General features: G+C 37.5%; 2 protein-coding genes and 1 long non-coding RNA gene across 7 annotated transcripts in view; 2 read left to right on the forward strand and 1 right to left on the reverse strand.

Moving 5' to 3' along the window:
- The window catches only part of CMKLR2 (chemerin chemokine-like receptor 2), a 23932-nt gene extending 21572 nt beyond the window's left edge, over window positions 1-2360 (reverse strand). The window contains exon 1 of one of the 2 annotated variants that reach the window (XM_052674744.1): window positions 2198-2360. The gene's annotated coding sequence lies outside the window, so the exon portion shown is untranslated. The remainder of the gene's footprint in view (window positions 1-2197) is intronic. The other variant, XM_052674742.1, reaches the window with a different exon arrangement.
- Window positions 2111-17112, forward strand: ZDBF2 (zinc finger DBF-type containing 2). Of its 4 annotated transcripts, none has more exons than XM_052674726.1 (7): window positions 2111-2212; window positions 4010-4118; window positions 4756-4807; window positions 5286-5337; window positions 5904-6009; window positions 6819-6946; window positions 11808-17112. In XM_052674726.1, the coding sequence occupies exons 3-7, from the start codon at window positions 4756-4758 to the stop codon at window positions 14629-14631; spliced, it is 3162 nt and encodes a 1053-aa protein (XP_052530686.1). In that variant the 5' UTR covers window positions 2111-2212; window positions 4010-4118; the 3' UTR covers window positions 14632-17112. The 4 variants fall into 4 exon arrangements, with proteins under 4 accessions (XP_052530686.1, XP_052530689.1, XP_052530687.1 ...); XM_052674729.1 differs by lacking the exon at window positions 2111-2212 and having other exon boundaries at window positions 2352-4118; window positions 11808-14526; window positions 14668-17112; XM_052674727.1 differs by lacking the exon at window positions 2111-2212 and adding an exon at window positions 2355-2845.
- LOC128076726 (uncharacterized) lies at window positions 6953-8650 on the forward strand. The gene is made up of 2 exons (XR_008204634.1): window positions 6953-7397; window positions 8204-8650. It is a non-coding gene; the product is annotated as an uncharacterized LOC128076726 (long non-coding RNA).
- Window positions 17113-18344: the final 1232 nt, after the last annotated feature.

Consider the following 18344-nt stretch of genomic DNA (forward strand, 5'->3'; position numbering starts at 1 on the left):
AAGCCCAGCCCTCAATGGATGTCAGTCATTCAACGCCCAGCTCAGACCCTTAAAATTTTTACCCAAACAGCAATTCAATGAGCATATAGGCATTCAAAATTTAAATGGAAAGAACATATGCAACAAACTGAAATTCTGAGCAACTTTCCTCCCAGATAATTTTATCAACCTTGATTTTCTTTTGTTACTCTTTCTCTACAACCTTAAGCCAACTACTGGAAAAATTTTGTCTCTTTTAAGAAAAATATATACTGTTTACATTTGTCAGAGGTATTTTTTTCTAAATATTCTTCATAGCTATAACTTTGCCATGGATTTGGCTAACAGGAGCAGAAAAGCATATCAAATTGAAGCAAAAGTAGAAAGCAAAGCAGTACAAGTTGAATGAGACAGTATATGGAAACAACTGGCACAGTTATCATCTGTGGGGGGAAAAAAAAGCTGGATGCTTGTATCAGAAGAGAGGAATTTTTAAAAGAGGGGAGAAAGTTTCTCAGCCCTGACTGATCATTCATGTACATACATACTAGGTTAGTTGCTAGGGTTAAGAGGAGACTAGAGGGAAGGGATCTCTGTCAATACCTTACCTGAGCTTGAATCAAGATGTAACCTCAAGTTACACAGAAAGAGCTGGAAGCCATGAAATACCTGACAACACATACCTGAATTCTGCTACCTTTGATTGATAGTCCAAAAGATAGAAAAATCCTTTCTATCTTCACAAAAAATTACTCAGGAATATTCCAAGGACAGGCTAGATAGCATTGTAAGATGGATTCTGCGGTGTTCTTTGCTACGGATTTCTGTTTTACATGAGCTATTCTGGAACTGAAATGTCAGTACCTGAGCTACACTGAAACCTCAGACATGTAACTGAGCTTACTTTGTTCCAACAAGTTACACAGGGTTGGTAATCCACAGTAACTCACTAAGCGTGCTGCGAATCCATCATAAAGGTAAACTATTTTGGCATCAGATAGTATTTCAAAGTGTTTGCCACAGACAGAGCATACACCTTTAAACAATGCAGCTCTGCCCACATGAAATAATTTGGCCATGAGCCTGAGCTTTCACACATGTAAATATTCTCCAAAGACATGCTGCATCTGCAAGATCTGCTTCTCACATATCTCCATTGCTACCCACAGGATGCATTCTAAAACTAGGTTTTTCCTTGTCCATCACTGAAATCAAGAATCATTTCCATGTTACTGAAGTGACTGATTCTCTTCACATGTTTGTATTGCAAACCCATACCTTCTGACCAGTCCATCTTATTCAGTTGTGCCCAACAAAATAAACATAACAACAATTACACTGTTTCATGCACCTTGTCAGCCTTGAGAAGCACAACCCCTATGCAATACGCACCTAAAAGCAGTATTCCCCCTTCTTATTTCATCAGCTAAGAGTTTTGCCAAGTTCTGTATTAAACCAGGCAACAAAATGTCACAGGGCAACTTAAGTTCTGCATAAGCTAGCTACATTGGCAACGAAAACATATCTGCACCAAAGCAAAAGGAGCCAAACAATCCAACAGCAATTTGAGTAATTTCTCTCTTAAAGCAAAGCCTTCTCCCGCTGCTCTGCACAGTTTATCTGTGACTTTCTGTGCTCAATTACAAATTCAGTGTGGGCAGACGTTTCCAAGACACGGTTTTATAATCACACAACAGCAGCCCGCTTTTACAGCAACCTCGCTTTAAATTTTCTAGTCATTCCCCCCGCTGCACAAGTCATGTCTGGTATCTGCACCTGTCTCTGCACGTCAGCGCTGGTCAACTGTGCCTCTGCTCCGGCTGCTTAAAACACGCTGCTTCCAGCAACCGCAACACGAGGGAAACACGCAATCTCTGCTTTCCCACGGGAGATTAGATCTACAGCGTTAAAAACCTACAGTTGAAAGCTAAAGGGAACTTGAACCATGCCCTATAGTTAACCTCACTCGTGAGAAAACCTAAAGCCTTTTTATTTCCACGGAACGCGAGCAAATCCAGCTCCACACCGGCCTTCCATCCGCCGCCCCCCGACGATCTCCGGCAACCGCCGCCCGAAGGGAGGAGCGCAGCACCCGCCACCCCGCCCACAGCGCGGCCCTCCAAACCGCCCTCCGCCGCGCCCCCCGCCCACAGCACCGCCCCGGAGCAGGAAGCCGGGATGGCGTCCCATGACCCCGGCGTGGCACGGAAGGACTTACTGGGAAGGGACGGAGGTGAGGCGGTGCCGGGGAGCGAGTCGGGTGGCACGCGGCAGCGGCGGGAAGGCGCTCCGTGGGGCGGGGGGCAGGCGGCGGGAGGGGCCGCGGAGGCCGTCGAGGCGAGCGAGCGCGCCCGCGCACGGAGAGGGGTGGGGTCCGCGCGCTGCCCAGCGGACCTGTGCGCGCGCGCGCGCTCGCGCTCACGGACATGGCGCCGGTAGCGCCCCCTCAGCCGCCGCCTCGCCCCGCAGCCCGGCATTGCGGCGGGCAGGGCTCGGCCGTGCCTGGCGGAGCCCTTGGAGCCCAGCGGCCCTGCCCGGCCCTCGGAGCTGCCCGCGGCCCCGCCCCGAGGGCCGTCGTTTTTGCTCTTTTCTCGTTTACCTGTTGCAGTATGAGAGCGGCACTAGAGTTTCTTCGGTGCTTTTTTTTTTTCGTTTTTCCCAGTGGTAGAATGTCTAAACTACTGCTAACACGGATGCGATTTACTTTTTAGTCCAGCAGCTTAAGATATTTACAGTCAGAAGGAGCCTAACAAAGCTGGAACTGTCCGTGCAAATCTGAGAAACCCTGCGTGGCTTTTCAGAGCTGATAAAGTGAGAGCGCAGCTGGGCGTGCCTGATTTTGGCTGTGCTTTGTGCCTGACCTCAGGTAGCAAATGACTGTGTATAGCTTCGGATCAGCTTTTTACTTCATCCTTCACGTTGATCTTCTCACAGAAGGCTGAACTGAGGCAGTTTGTTACTCCTCTCCTGTCAGCTGCTGAAGTATCCCTGCAGGTTCTCCTCAGACGTTTGCCTCTGTTACTGGCAGCACGTGCATGTACAGGTCTGATGCTGTGTGCCCATCCTCTGTGAGGAAGTATGGTCCATTCAATCTCCTAAACAGTAGGAACTTGCTGAGGAGATGCGCAGGCTGAAGTATCTCCATTCTTTTAATAGATTTGCAGTTTTAAGTTACGCCACTTGTGACTCAGTTTAATGCATGCAAGTAAAGCCTCAGTATAGCACAGCCACTGAAATTACTCCTTGAAATAAAGAAGTGATGAATCCCTGTAGTGGTTACCCATCCATGTACTCCAGTTGCTGCTGTCTGGCATTTCTGAGTTGAAATGAGAGCCTTTAAGTTATGGTGCTATCATCTAGGCAGGATAATTGTTTGTGGTGCCCCTGCTTGACTCTGTGGAAGGTCCCACTTTCTTCTTTCTAAGTCCCGAGTTTTAAGATTGGGAAGACACTAATGACAGGGATTGTGGACGTTCTTGAGGTATTTTGCTCTTATATGTTTGTAGTAAGGAAATCATAATACTTCATTGAGTATGTAATGGTGAGTTTATAAAAAGCTGTGAATATCTAGCATCTTGTGAAAGTTTCAGTTAATGTTTTATTGCAGTGTATGGTGAGTTTGCATAAATAAAGGAAAATGTTTTTCCTGAGTAGGTTGATAAGTGAAATTCATTTTGGTTAATACAGAGGTTTGGTTGTTTTGCTTTTTTTTTGTTTTTTTTTTTTCCCTTCTATTATTGTAGAAGCATATTTCATTTCCTGAATAACAGCATCAGCAGAATTTAATATGTAGGGAGTACATGGAAGAAAGAAGGAAGAAAGTTATTCTGGTAGGAACAGTTAACGTTTAGGAGGAAACACTACTGCAGCAATGGAAAAACAGATGGACTGCAGACATCAAAAATAGGTTTATTTGTTTTATTGTCTGACCTGTTTGCAAAGAATTACAGAAAATTTTGCATGCCTAAGGATAAGGAAAATATATTATTAGCTCTATTTTAAAAGGCACTTTAATTTAATTTTTTGACAGATGGGATGAGAAGGGACAAGTGTCCTGCACTGCAAATGGCCTCCTGTTTGACATTTGTCATTTGCTAGCCTGGAATCATCTTTGATGGTGGAAGGCTGGCGAAGCTAAGGTTTGTACTAGAAAGTTTGACTTTATTTTTGTATTCTGTAACATAAAAGGATTGTGTTATAAGTTGTTTATGTTTGGGCATCCTAAAGCATGTTACTGAAGTTATGTTTCAGTTAAAAATTATGGGTTTCAATACTGGTTTGCTGGTCTTCTCAACGATAAGTATTTCTTTCCAGCGTGTATGATTATTTTGTTTTGTCTAGTATATTTTTTATTAGAGTATGTCTTTCATATTCATTGCAAAGATAACTTAAGAAATTAAGCAATTAAATGAATTTGATAAGGTTGTTGCTTAACAACCTAATGCGGTCTAAGCTGTATTCATAAATATAGCACTTATTACACATACATTACACTTACATTAATGCACTTATTAATTTTTTTTTCATTAATTACACCAGAAATTGTCCTATTCCTATCAAAGGAAGTGTGCATTATTAAATGTAATATTGTGGTAACCTAGTAAAGCAGAAGTTGCTTTTTACAATGCAGATTAGTTTAAATCAAGTCATGGTCTACAGCTGAAACTATGTAGTACATCCAAACAACTTGGACTGAAGGATGCACTAGAAGATGGGTTTGGGTTTGTTTATTTTTCTGTTATTTTAATTCTCAATTATTTCATTTTTTAATTAAAGATGTTTGACAGAATCAAACCATCTGATGAGGCTTCTGCTTCTTCAGCACAAGGTGAGACATTTAAAGGAGATGGTTTTTAGTGCAGTTTTTTTAACATAATAACCATCAGTATAGAGAATCAGTTCACCTAGTTTCAGTTGTTTCATTTGATTTCCTAAATTTCCATATGGAACTTAGATGGAAGATAAGTTATCCAAAGGTTTCTGTGCAAGCATGATTTTCTTTCCCTATGGTAAGCTGTTTAAGACATGCTGCATTTTAGCTCTCTGATTATGGATGGAATAGTCTTATGAACGTAGATTTCTTAATCTTGATCCCAGACAAATATGAAAAATACCTGCTCACTTCAACGATAAAAGAGTGAAGCTTATGTTATAAGCCTCAGAGAGGATCTTTGAGGATGAAATGATCTCTCTAAATGCTTATTTTAATGTTTAAACTTTCTTTAAAATACTGTTTTTGACAAATACAATGTAAGGGAACTAACTGAGTGCAGGTAAAAATAAAAACTTTTTTTTTTTTTTAATAGGAATGGAAAGACATGGTGTTGAAGGCTCACTGCAGCAGGACAGCAGTAGCAGGTAAGTAAGATGATAATCTAACTGACATCCAGTTTACTGCTTACACAAAGTATAACAAGAATAATCTGTTTTTCAACCTTATATGTCATCTTGTGTAATGGTTGATAGTGATGCAACATAGATAAGTGTATGATGGAGATCTTCTATGATATATATATTTACACATATTATAAACTGTGGAGGAAGGGCACTGCAGTGCCCAAAACCAATTATGCAGGTGTCAGAATTTCTTAGTTTTCAGTTTATTTGTTTCTCATTTCAGAAGGCTAAAAATACAACAATGAAAGAATGACTATCTTCTTCTGGACTGACAGATCTCTTCAGACTATATTTAACTCAAATTAAAATCTGTGCTAGTTGTGCCTTCAGCCTGTTATCTGTTGTTCTGCATTTAAGAAAAAGATTTTTGGGGAATAGTATTTGCCATTGTAATTCTGAAACAGAAGTGTTAATTTTGCAGTAGCAAGGTGGGTATTCTGAGTGTCTGTGTTAAGAATATAATTGACAAGTCAACATTTCTCATTTTCTTAATGAAATGTCTTGGTAATATTACCTGCTTCTTTCAGTTTACATTCAAGAAGGCAAGAACATCCTCGGCCTGGAGTATCCACCATGCAAAATAGACAAGGGTACTGTAACTGCTGTCATGTACACTACAGTAATCTGGAACAGGTAAGAAAGCTACTGCATAATTTGGCAGCAGATAACAAGAAGTGCCCATAGGCTTTGCCAATTTACAGAATATCATTTTCTGCAGTGAATGACCAACTCGGAATGGAAATAAATAAATTTGTGAGTTCTGCTACTTCTTTGTGCATACAAAGAAGAGGAAATCCTTCTTACCTGTTATAAAGAAGGTGGTAGTACAGCATGGTTACTGCAGTCTGCCTTTCTGAAGTGTTGCCCTACTGTGCTTTACACTCATTAGGTTTATTTCTGCAGCTTTAACCTTGAGAACGAGATATACTGTTAAACATTAGAGTTAATATGTTAGGTATCAAAGCTGAGCACTTTTGATCAACTAGTAACTTATTTGTTCTTAATCTGTTGGTTTCTTGTCTTCTAGACTTTTTTTTAACTAGAGAGTAAAAACCTATTTAATCTTCTGTGCTTATGAAAATTCTCCTTAGTTTGAGTAAATTATGAGCTGTTTGCTCAAATGAAGTTCAAAAATATTCTTAATCATCATGCATCATTGACAGTATTTGTTCCTGTCACAAGAGATTTGTGAGCAGCAGAGTGGCTGATTTAGGTTCACTTCAGAAGGGATTTCAACACATTTCAGTATTATTTGTGTCTCCCTTTGTGTATTTAAAAATCTCATTAAATCCCAGCCTTAAAGTAGAAAATGCTGAAGATTTTTCTTTTTGTTGAAACATTTTCATTGTGACAGTAATATTTCACCTGGGAAGTAATTCTTCTGAATAGATCAATATGCTAACAGTAATACTAAACTACTTGTATGTTTTGTCTTTCTCCAGCATATTTTTAGCTCCCAGCACAGACATTTTACCACTTACTGCAGGAATCGTATGGGTACCAGTAGCTTGATGGAGCGTTTCCTGCAAGATGTTTTGCAGCATCATCCCCACAGATACCATGACAACAGGTATAATAATGTTTGTTTGCTTTTTAAATATTTGCTCGTAGTCTGCATGTATTGTGAGCTTTTTTATACTGTTCTATCACCAAACATTTTGCCCATTTGAGGTTAAACGTTTATATTGAATGGAGTTTAGAAACGAATGTATTTAGATAACCATTGCCCAGGTGTACTCCTTTAGTGTTGTCTCTGTGCTTTCTAACTTTGTTTCACCGCTTATGAGTTTGATACAGCAGCACTGAAAACAACTACATGTAAAGACCTAACAAAAAGTGCTAATATATTGGTCAGATAGTATATTAGCAGAGTGTACAATTGACATACATTTACAAATTCTTACAAGAGAGGCATCCTGGGCTTAATATTAATCTATTTTGCAGTCTATTTTATGATATGTATTGAAGTGCTTCATAATTTTGGCTTGTGGAATGTCACAGTGGTTTGTGGATTATGTCAGGTGAGCGTTTATAAGTTTATTATGTTTATTTTTTCACTCTCCTTACAGTTTACACATTGAGTTACTATTTGTGGCAATTGCATTAAATGGCAGATTTGTTAATGCTCAGATTTCAAAAAGTGTTCCTTTTATTTATCACGTGCATGTTTTAGCATAAGAGGGAGTATAAACATCTTTCTGTAGGAGGGTCAGCTGAAAGGGAATTAGTTAAGTCTCATCCCTTGTTATATTCTGCAAGACATTAAAAACTCCTGGTCTGAATCCAGTGTATCTTGATAAATCACTTTTTCTTTCTCCAATATTCTTTCTATATTTCTAATAGAGAAAATATTGTCTGTGCTTTAAGCCCACATTCAAATGAAAAAAGGCCAATATCTCTTCAGGTATTGCTAGTACAAGGTTATTTCATTGAGTGAATAATACCTACTAATTAGGAAAACCAAGCTATCCATGTTCCTATAAGTTGCTGGAATAAGGAGCAGAATAAGAAAAATAATGCACAAAATCTAGGTAAGATCGGATGATCAGTGTGAGAGGAATAATCCAATGTATATACAGAGTTTGGAAGAAGAAAACTGAAGATGGAAAAGCGTGAATAGCTTTTTGTTGTGATTCTGCTCTGAAAAATGACTGAGTCAAAGTATTAGGTTTTTAACTAATGTCTAAAATAAGAATTGATTCACTGGGAGTGATAAACAATTTCCCTCAGTTACTGAATACCCAGACAAGTCATACAGTAACTGAAGTCACACAAAGGGTCTTAAGATTATCATTTAAAAGAATATTTGTGAAACTTGTTTTTGCAGAACCCGTACCTTCAGTAGTGGTGTGAAAGAAGAAAGCATGTTATCTGAACTTTACCTCTTTCTGAATTTCAGAGGAAATACTTTCCTCTTTATGAGATGGGTTGTTTTGTTGGCTTTTTTTTTTTTTTTTTTTTTTTTTTTGTTAAAGAAGTAATACAGAGCATTTAAGAAATCTTTACTCTGATTTTGGGAGTAATTTGTAGTAAAACTGCCAGAAGTACCTCACTTCAGAACTGAAGTTCTGTTCCCTCTTTAGGCATTTGCTTATAAATTATTTTTGAAAATCACACATGGTCTGCTAAGTGAATGAAGAACCTGGGAACTTGCTATAGTTGATCCATAACAAAATCCATTTATATTCAATCTTCTAGCAGCATCCAGAGAGTGTTTCACACAAAGATAGAAAAATAAAAGTGACAAAACTAAAAAAAAAAAAAAAATTAAAAATTTTTTTTTAAAAAAAAAAAGGGAAAAGAAAATTCTACTTATTTTGGCCTTCTGTTTAGATCTAATTGTGATTTATAAGATTTTGGAATTAAGCCACAAATGCTTTACCTAAGAACTTAGGTGCATGTCTCAGTAGGGCACAGCAGTTCAGCTGGCTGGCATAATTCAATCATCTGGTGTATTTGATTACATCACGTTCATATGATAATAATCTCCTTTTTAATGTGTTGCATGAGATTTCCTCTTGTGCTTAGTCAGTCCTAATAACCCTTATCTGTACTTTTATTCATTCTACTCCTTTTTTACTTTTTGTCAAAAATTCCACCGTATTCTATGTGATTATACACCTTTGAGAAAAAATGTTCTATTTTTGGAGTTAGGGAAGGAATATTACACATTGTGCCATAATTCATTTCCTTTTAAAGTAACACTTGCATTTCAAGCAATGAGGAGTCATGTACTGCTGTTGGTAAATTGATATGGCCAGTTAGGCTCAAGCAAAATGTGTAGCAAGTTTTATTCCTTGCTGTTTACCAAAATTTAACTCAACCTTCCCACTGCATTCCTTTATATTCAGAGGGTAATTGTAATAATTTCTGTCATTCATTACAAAAATGGCAAGTGAGTCATAGAACAGCCTGAACCAGAGGGTATCTGTTTCTGATCTTTTGTAATGGGGAAGAGTGATTGTTCAACCTATTTAATATTAGCAATCAGTTTTTGGTCTTAGATTGCTTTTTCTCCCCCCGAATAATTTGTTTATAAATTTGTTATAAATAAAAAAATTATTTGTTTATGTTTCCAACATACTCTCAGAGACTTTTATCACTGCCTATTGCATGGTTCAGAGATCAGTTGAAGACACAGTTCTTCCTTTTCAGAAACCATGAAGGTGGCAAGATCTTAGAATCTTCCAGCTATTTTATTCTACTGTGCTATTACTTCAGCTAATTGCTATGAAGTTTTTGCTTTACTACTTGCAACTACTTTGTGTAATTAAGCATCAACAGTGTGCTTGCTATATTCTTTAGTTCAAATCTCAAGTAGTGCCAGTTGATACATACATCACTCCATGAAGTAAAATACTCAGCAAATTATAGTATACTTTAGCATTTCTAAAGTATGCTTAGCACTATACTTTCTGAATAGTATACTTTAGCACTTATTATGTAGCCTGTGAGATCTTTGTTACGAGTTTTGGAGCTGTTAGCAGTTATTTTTTGGGGAGGCCACAGAGAATGTTTCATAATGATGTTTTAGAAAAACTGGGAAACAAACAAATGTAGAGATTGTCAGTTATCAGTAGGGGTGGGGAAAGGACCTTCTGATTTACCTTGCCTCTTTGCTCAAGTTGTGCTGTTCCCTGATAATTGCATAAATGAACTCTTCATAAGGATCTAGAAGACTGTGCATTGGTGAGTGATGGTTTAGTCAAGAAAAATCACATCAGGCTACCTTTGACAGCGTAACAGACCTTGTGAACTGAGAAAAATCATCAATCTTGATAACATCTGTCATGTCACATCTATCAAAGCCCAGATTTTGGGCTGTTCCTCTATGAGGCTTAATAAGCTAGCTAAGGAAAATGTGATTAGAGATTAAAAGGTGTTGAGTATGTATCTGGCTGGAAGCATTTATTCTTAATTACTTCTGGCTTACGGGAAAAGCATGAAAAAACTGGAAGGGATCCAACAAAATCTAATGTTGGGCCATTTTTGAGCTCCATCTTGGGCTTGAAATCGGTGATTTCAAGTGTAGATTATTGGTGTGTGTTTTTTAAGTTTCTTTTGCTTTGCTTTGTTTTTCTGTTCTGGTAGTAATTCACTGAAGTGCAGTTTTGTGTGTTGTTTTTTTTTTTCCTACGCTAAGTCTTGTCAAATCTGTAGAGACCAAATGAAACTTTGCTTTAAGTAAAAATGAAAATGTTTTTTGAAACAGCTAAACCTATTATTTTTTCTACCATAAAACAGATCTTCTAACCTGAGAATTCTTTTGTCTGTCATTTTTCAATAAAAGACTGAGACATAGCTACCCTCATAAGATCTCCTGTCGTTGTTTCTCAGTATCTAGTTAGATATCTGAAGTATCTACTTAGATACTTGGTATCATCTGGCTTTATTAATAACTTTATAAACTTGGACATAATTGGTACTTGTGAGTCCTTCAAGGACTTCTGCTCATGTTGACTACTAAATGCTTACAACCAAGGAAATTACTAGGGAGTGCAATTTATTCTCAGTACTTCCATTAGCAGATGAATGCGCCACAAAAGGTGCATGGCTGTCTGCCGTGTATTCAAACAGCATCTGTTTGGGTCTCACAAGGTCTGATTATAATTGTCAGGTGAAGTATCATATTCTCTTTTTAGCTGTATTTACTACATATAAAAACAATTGTCAACTGCTACACGCATTTAAACCTTCGGTGTTCTAGAGATGCTTAAAAGAAATAGTCTGTATCCCTCTGTTCTGTTAATTCTGCAAGATGTAAAACACTCTTATCCAAGGCAATCCTGAAGACAGAACTGTCAGTTCTAGAATATCTGAAAGTTTTCCGTTGCCACAGTAAGCCTGGACAATCATAATTTAGCTTCTTAGAGAAGATAGTTAGAGCTGTGGTATGTCTGTGAGAAGCAATGAACGTGGAATTCCTTGGTAATGTGTGCACTGTTCCTATCAGGCAGCTGTGCTTTGCAGCAGGAAGCAGGCATTTATAATCCATAGTATTTTTATACTATGCCATATTATAACGCCCCATTTCCTTACAAAAGCTCATTATTTAACAAATCATAGTTTTACCAAAGAAATGACTTGTTTTTGAGCTCCCAACTTCCAACAAAGGAAAACTCTGTATCTCTAGCTTTCTTCTACTTTCAAAGTTACTGTAATGTAAGTTTGGCCATTCTTAATGTTTAGTTGCATGAAGAGGGCTAACCAAGTAACTAAACTGGACTAAACTGTTGTCTTTAGCTTTGAGGAATGTTCTTTCACCCACGTTCTAGTGGAATGGTTTTGCTAAAGTAGCAAAGCTAGTGTCTTGAGTTTGTTCATTAGGTGCAATTACTTTAAAAAAAAAAAAAAAAAGTAAAAAAAAAATATATATATATATAAATCATATTTACAGTGTTTATATAGGATTTTCTTTTAACCCCTCTTAGGCCAACCTATGATGATATGCCACTCCCTGTCACTCCAGTGTCTGCCAGGATTGCTTCTTCAGGAGAGGTGGAGAAAAAGAAGAATAGAGGCAGACAGGTGACTTCCAGCAAAGACCAGGAGTCCATCGACAGCGTGTGCTCTTCTGCTCCATACCTATCTCATGAGCACACAAAGGAAACTTCTGTAACGCAGACATTTACTCAAAAGTTAGAAACTGAAAAGGAACGTGTTACAGCAACGTCCCGGGTGTCTATGGGCAATTGTAGCAATGAGAAATGCAATGTCCTCAAAGATGCTCAAATTGGAAATCATAGCCATGAAGGCCAGTTTACGGCTCTGAGCCCAGTACCTCAACATTTTTCTGTCAATACGTTAGTTCATAGTTCTTCTGTTAATCGTAAAATAGAAAAAAATATTAAGACTTCATCATCATCATCATCAAATCGTATTCTGCATAGTGGATGTGATAACACGGGAATGGGGGTGTGCACTAGGAATAAGTTGAAGCCTGCTCTGGCACTGGTTCACCCAAAATGCCCTTCAGTTTTGCATCAGAATCCTGTGTGCAGCCACAGGAATACTTCTCATGTTACCTCAGGTCAACCTCTTTTAAAACGAGATGGTTTACAAACTCAGGATGAAACTTTGGTGTCTGATTTCCGTCTCAGGGATACTGTGGGGATCAGCAGCGCCCTAGGTCTTGGGACTTCCCCACCACTAGCAAGATGCAAAAATGTGAAGATGAATAGAGGGGATGCAAGTTCAGTGGATGAAACAATTGAAAATGTTATTCTGAAATATTGCCATGGAACTGCATATGAAGAACTTCATTTCAAAGAGGAGAATAATCTCTGTTTAACTTCTTCATCACTTCTGGATCATGCTGATTTAGAGGGCTCTGAAATGAGTTTTGACTGTGATGCACCTATTCAGTCAGGAACGGACTTACCCAAGGCAGCTATAAAAGATATAGAATTGCTAAAAGAGGTCCAAATAAGTCTGCAAGATAAAGACTATGGAACACAGCTCTCTTCTGTTCTAAAAACTGAGTCAAAGCAAATAGAGACAGTGAAACAGAATGTCGTAGTTCATCCTGAAGAAGCAGTTCTTCCAGCTCTGCCTCATGTGCCTCCTTCTTTTGTGGGAAAGACTTGGTCTCAGATAATGTACGAAGATGATATCAAAATAGAAGAACTTGTGCGTGATTTCAGGGAAGGTCGTTTTCGCTGCTACTTTGACAGTGAATCCTCGGCCAACTGTACAGGAAAGAGAATGAAGAAAAAAAAGCAGAAAGATGAAAAAAGGAACAATACTGCTGAGGGTAATAGAACAGAAACTGCTTCAGTTAAAGCACTCCCAGAGTTTAATGATGCTTTAAGTGGCGGTTTTGATTTTGATAACCCATCTTTAGCTTCAGATAGGCTATGCAACCCACAAACTCTTAAAACGCCTAGGAAAAGGACATGGCGCCTAGCTTCAAGATGTCAGGTGGTGAAAGTCAGCCATGGCACCCAAACAAGTCTATTGAACTACCCTGTAACGAAAAGAAAAATGACAAGAAGAGAATCGGATCCATCTGATCAAAAAGCAAGCATTATATGGCCAGAAAATGAAAAGACTCCAAACATGAAAACTAGACTATGTGCCCTTAAGCTTCCTGAGTCCTATAGCAAGATTATGAGCCCTGTGCAGCCCAAGACAGTGGTGTATGTACTTTCATGTCCAGAGATGAAACAGTGTAAAGGTAAACCTGTAGATATTCCCAAAATGAGGAAAAATCGTAATTCTACAGATAGCAAGGACTCTATAAGGTATAAATACAAACAGTGTTCTTTCAAGTATTATGACCCGCTGACAAACAGAATTCTGAAAATACCTCCTAAGGGTTCAGTTGGGGAAAAGGCCAAAAAGCCTTCTCACGTTCGACAGCTGTTCAGAAGTCTCAGCTTTGATGCAAACATGAGGAAATTAGCTGATGCACAGAGAGAAGACACACCAACAAAGTCCTTCAATCGGTCAGACTTCTATAGCTCATCTTCAGCAATTTGTCTGCCAGAGTCAGCTAAAGTGAATGATACACTCTCAAGTCAAAAAGCAGATGGATCTTCAGTTTCCACAGAAAGAACAGATGGTCTGGTATCTAGCCACTCTGAGAACTCTTTTAAACAGCTGGTCATTTCACCTTTGAGTTCTCACCAGTCTGTTGTTGAAGGAGATGGTAGATTAACTCCTTTTAACAGTAGAGTTACTAAAACTCCTTTAACCTCCATCAGGGGTGATCGATTAGAGAGAGATAATCCAAAAGCAATATGGAAGAGAAAAGAAAGCACTAATAAAGAACCTTTTTTTTCCAAAAAAGCTGCAGGAGCTATGCCTGTCAGATGCGCTGTTGCGAGGAGAGGAAACAGAGTAACAACAGGCAAACAAGCTTCCAGAACTAAAAAGCAACAAAAAGAGGGTATGAGACGGAAACTTTCTCCTTGTGCCCAGAGATCTTCAGCGTTCTCCATTCACAGGCACCAAACAAGGAAAAATACAGTGGGAAAACACCTTAAGAAAGAAAAACCCGATGCTAAAAAATTAAATGTGAGGAGAAAGTCAAAAAGGACTTTTCTGACCTCAACAGTCACAAGTATTCCTGAGAAGAGACAGAAAGGCACATCAGGATCTTTTCCCAAGAAGCCAGAGCGAGCTTCTTCCAAAGTCAGAAGCTGGGAAGTAAGTGGAGATCGGGGTCACCCTAGCACTGTGAACCGACCCTCAAGAAGAACTTCTGCTGTACCGTTACTTAGAAACTGTATTGTTCTACCAGGTGAGAGCTAGCCACCAAAACAACTTTTTTTTTTTTTTCTTAAATAGCCAGCACCTGGAAAAGGAAAGGGAACAAATGGAGGCCATAGACAAAGCAATTGAAGTGCTAGAGCTGCAGAAAGTACAAAGCCAGTCTAATGTGAAACAGGTACAACTTTAAACTCTTGTTCCTGGTATATGGGACGTTATATATTGCACTGTTCTACTGTGTAAAGCTGCAGAAGTTGTGCATTTGAGTTTAAAGCACTTAGATAGAACCCTATTTACTAGGCTTCACCTGTGCATCAAAACAAATGGGCTTGAATAGTATGTTATTTTAATGGATTATCAGTGCATAATAGTGCACTATAATTGGGTAAATTAGAAGCTGTATTAATTGTGCCTACTCTCATTTTTTTTCCACATAATTCTTAAAGCGCAAAAAAAAAAATTGTTATACTAGAAATTAAATTAAGATATATTAATCTGGGGTGAATTCTGTGTTTGTATTTTGTGTTTGTATATATGCAAATCTTGTTCAACATGTAATATGGTATATATTTGCCTAATGAGTGGTATTGAGATTAATATAGTATGATAGAACTCAGATCAGTGCTTTTTTGAAATGAAATACAACCGAACTTGGTTTTATATTGATCCTTTTTCCTGAAATCATGTCCAAATTAGTTATTTTGGACAAAAAGTCACTGTGGGCTGTTATCTAGCAATAATGGACCATCCTGGTAAGGAAGTATGTCTCTCCTGGTTACCGTGGTGGTGGTTATAATGAATCCTCAAATTCTGAAAGAAATGTAAGTTTAGTGTTTTCTTTATTCTCTTTTGCTCTTTTTTTTTTTTTTTTAAGCAGCTTATTGGCAAAGTTCATAGGGTAATTTGACATTCCTTAGGGAGGGGATAGAAATGTTATAATACAGACAAGTAACAATGACTGCTTGTAGTGTTTCAACATTAAATTTGAGACCATGTGCTCTCTTTGGATTTTAGTAGGGCGTACTGTTGGTTACGATTTTGTGTACTGTAGTTCAAACTTTATTTTAAGTAGTCAGTACAGTATTGAAATAGAACAAACCCGAAGCAGCATCCAATGTATTAAAGTTAAAATATCTGCTTAAAACAGATATTTTCGTAAGCTGAATTTAAAAATAAAATATTCCAAGTAATTCTTATTAGGCAGTTGATGCTTTATGACTTTGTTGGGAAAGAAATCTGATATTCTGTGGTTTTGGTTGTATTTGTCTTTGAGTTTTTGTTTTGGTTTGGTTTCTTTGTTGTTTTTCTTTGGTTTTGTTTTGGTGTTTTTTATTTGCTTTCAGTTTTTATGATGACAGCTTATTTGATTAAAAAGTGTTTAGGAAGCAGAAACCCCAGTGCTGAAATTGTCTGTACACTATAAAATCAATTCCAATTTTTCATGTGTTTTAAGTTTTAAGCAGAGAATTAAGCTTCATCACTGTCTGGGCTCATTTGTACATCTGCAGTTCGATGCATTATATAATGTGTCTTATTGTAAAAGTCTTTGTAAATTCTATACTTGTACAGTATATATTTTTAGATAAATAAGAATAGCTTATGAAAGACCCTGCTGACTCTGCAATTGCACATTGTACCTCCTGTGCATTCCCTCCCTCCAAATCAAAACCTATTCTTGGTTACTTTCTGAAGTGTCAAGGGTCACTAGTTTGTATTGAGATAAAGCTGCACTTTGAACTGTTGTATTTTTGAATAAAATGTCTGAAAGAAATGTAAAAGCTGTCATCATAAACTACTCATTGTTAAAAATATGTATCAAAAAACTCCCCAAAATATATATACATGCATATTTCCCAGCATAAATAAAAGACGTGCGTGTACTTAAGCCAGCTGGAAATTCTTCTGCAAGTGAAATACAGTCTGACTTTAAAAAATTTTTCTTTTAGTTTTGAAATAAAGGTTGATTTCTATGGGTGAATTTTCCTATGGTTGTCAGTTGACAAAGAATCTTATGACTGCATTACAAGTCACTGGAAAATAAAGGGTTATAATATGAGTTTTTATAGTCCTCTGAACTAATTGTGCCTGGATAATTTAATATTTTGTCTAACATAAAACTGATTTTTTTAAAGCAAAATTTTAATGGAATGGTTTTTATAGAAAGGCTAATTTTTAGAATAAAGTTTTAAAGCTGAAAAAAGATTTATAAGAATAAGTTCGTTTTAAAGCAAAGCTTTAAATTAATTATATATAAGTCCTATTCTAACATATTTTTATGATTCAAGAATGTTTTCCTAGCTGACTTCGTCAGTCTCACTTTTCATGCTATTGTACTCATGAAAAATATGGATTGTTTTGTTTGTAAATAAGGTTTTATGCACATTCTACTTTAAGATTGCTAGTGTATGTTTGTTTACACTCAAAAATGCTGTTTTCCATACTCATTTATTGCAAGCTTGTGTTTGTCTAGCATGCAAATTTCCTTGAAACTTTGAGTAATAAAATACATTGAGGACTACAGAATGGCTAGTTTTTTAGCATGACTTTTTTATTCCAAATAATATGCTCCTTTTCTAGGTGTGATGTAATTTTTTTTAATGTTATATGTGTAAGAAGATATATTCTTAACTTTTTAAAACACCTATTCAATCTAACAATGTTTATTAAAGAAAACAAATCTGGTATAAATTTGGAAATACTTCTGTGGTTGACAGCGTAAAAAGATTTGTTGTGTAGTTCAGATGTTTTTCTGTGCTTCACTTCTGTTTGAAAACCTCTTCTGTGAATGCTCAGTAGCTACTAGGGAAGAAGGGAAATTGTGGTATGAGAAGAAACTCTTCGAAGAAGCAATTTCTTCAAATATAGAAATTGCCTTGGAAAGAGAATTGATGAAGATGCACTCAAAATGTACAAGAAGGAAAAGAGGAGACATTTTTCTTAAGACTTAAGGGATTATTTACTTAAAAAGGGAGTTTTTTGCTGGTATCGATTTTGCTACCATTATTGAATACCCACATTGTTCAGTAGCAGCATTGCTGAAACTTCAGAACGTGTTTGTGGAGATTTCAGCAATGGAAGATGCCTGCTGAAATACTTTCTCACTGAAACTGATGGGAGAGGTTTTGGGTTTGGTGCGTTTAATAAAAGCATAATCAAATTAACATTAATGGATAAAGGATTTTGTCAGTATATTTGCATATCTAGATGTACAAAAGCAAGTAAAGGTGACTCGATGATGAGCAAAATCATATTAGAATCTAATTGGTGGCACTTAGATGCTGAATATTTATGTTGGCTGAGAAAAAAAAGTTTGCATGTCATTTTGACCTACTATATGGTCATGCTTATTTTTAATACATTTCATAATTTTGAAACTATGAAAGCACTCAGTCAACTTTTTAGAACAATCTCATTCTAAGCAGCTTGACTTTTACTCCTAGTATTGCACATCTCAACTGTGAACTTGGTTCTTACTGTACTAGGTAAACAGAGTATTGAGACTTCCCCCCCAAAAAAAATTTCAGTGTCTGATTCATGCATTTAGCAGCTCTTCAGTTGTTTTTCTGATTGACTGCAGGGCAATGGTTAGGGCAGGGCTTGAAGTGGTGATGGAGCACCTGGTGCAGGGCTGTGTCTGCCCAGGGAGCACAGGCAGATTGTTTGCATCTGTGCTCCCCAGCTGACCAGGAGGGGTGGCACAGGTGGAGCCCCTGGGCTCATATAAGGGCCAGCCTCTGGGATGAAGGGAGAGCATC

The sequence above is a fragment of the Tympanuchus pallidicinctus genome, unplaced genomic scaffold (assembly GCF_026119805.1).
Source record: "Tympanuchus pallidicinctus isolate F22 unplaced genomic scaffold, pur_lepc_1.0 scaffold15, whole genome shotgun sequence".
NCBI lineage: Eukaryota > Metazoa > Chordata > Aves > Galliformes > Phasianidae > Tympanuchus > Tympanuchus pallidicinctus.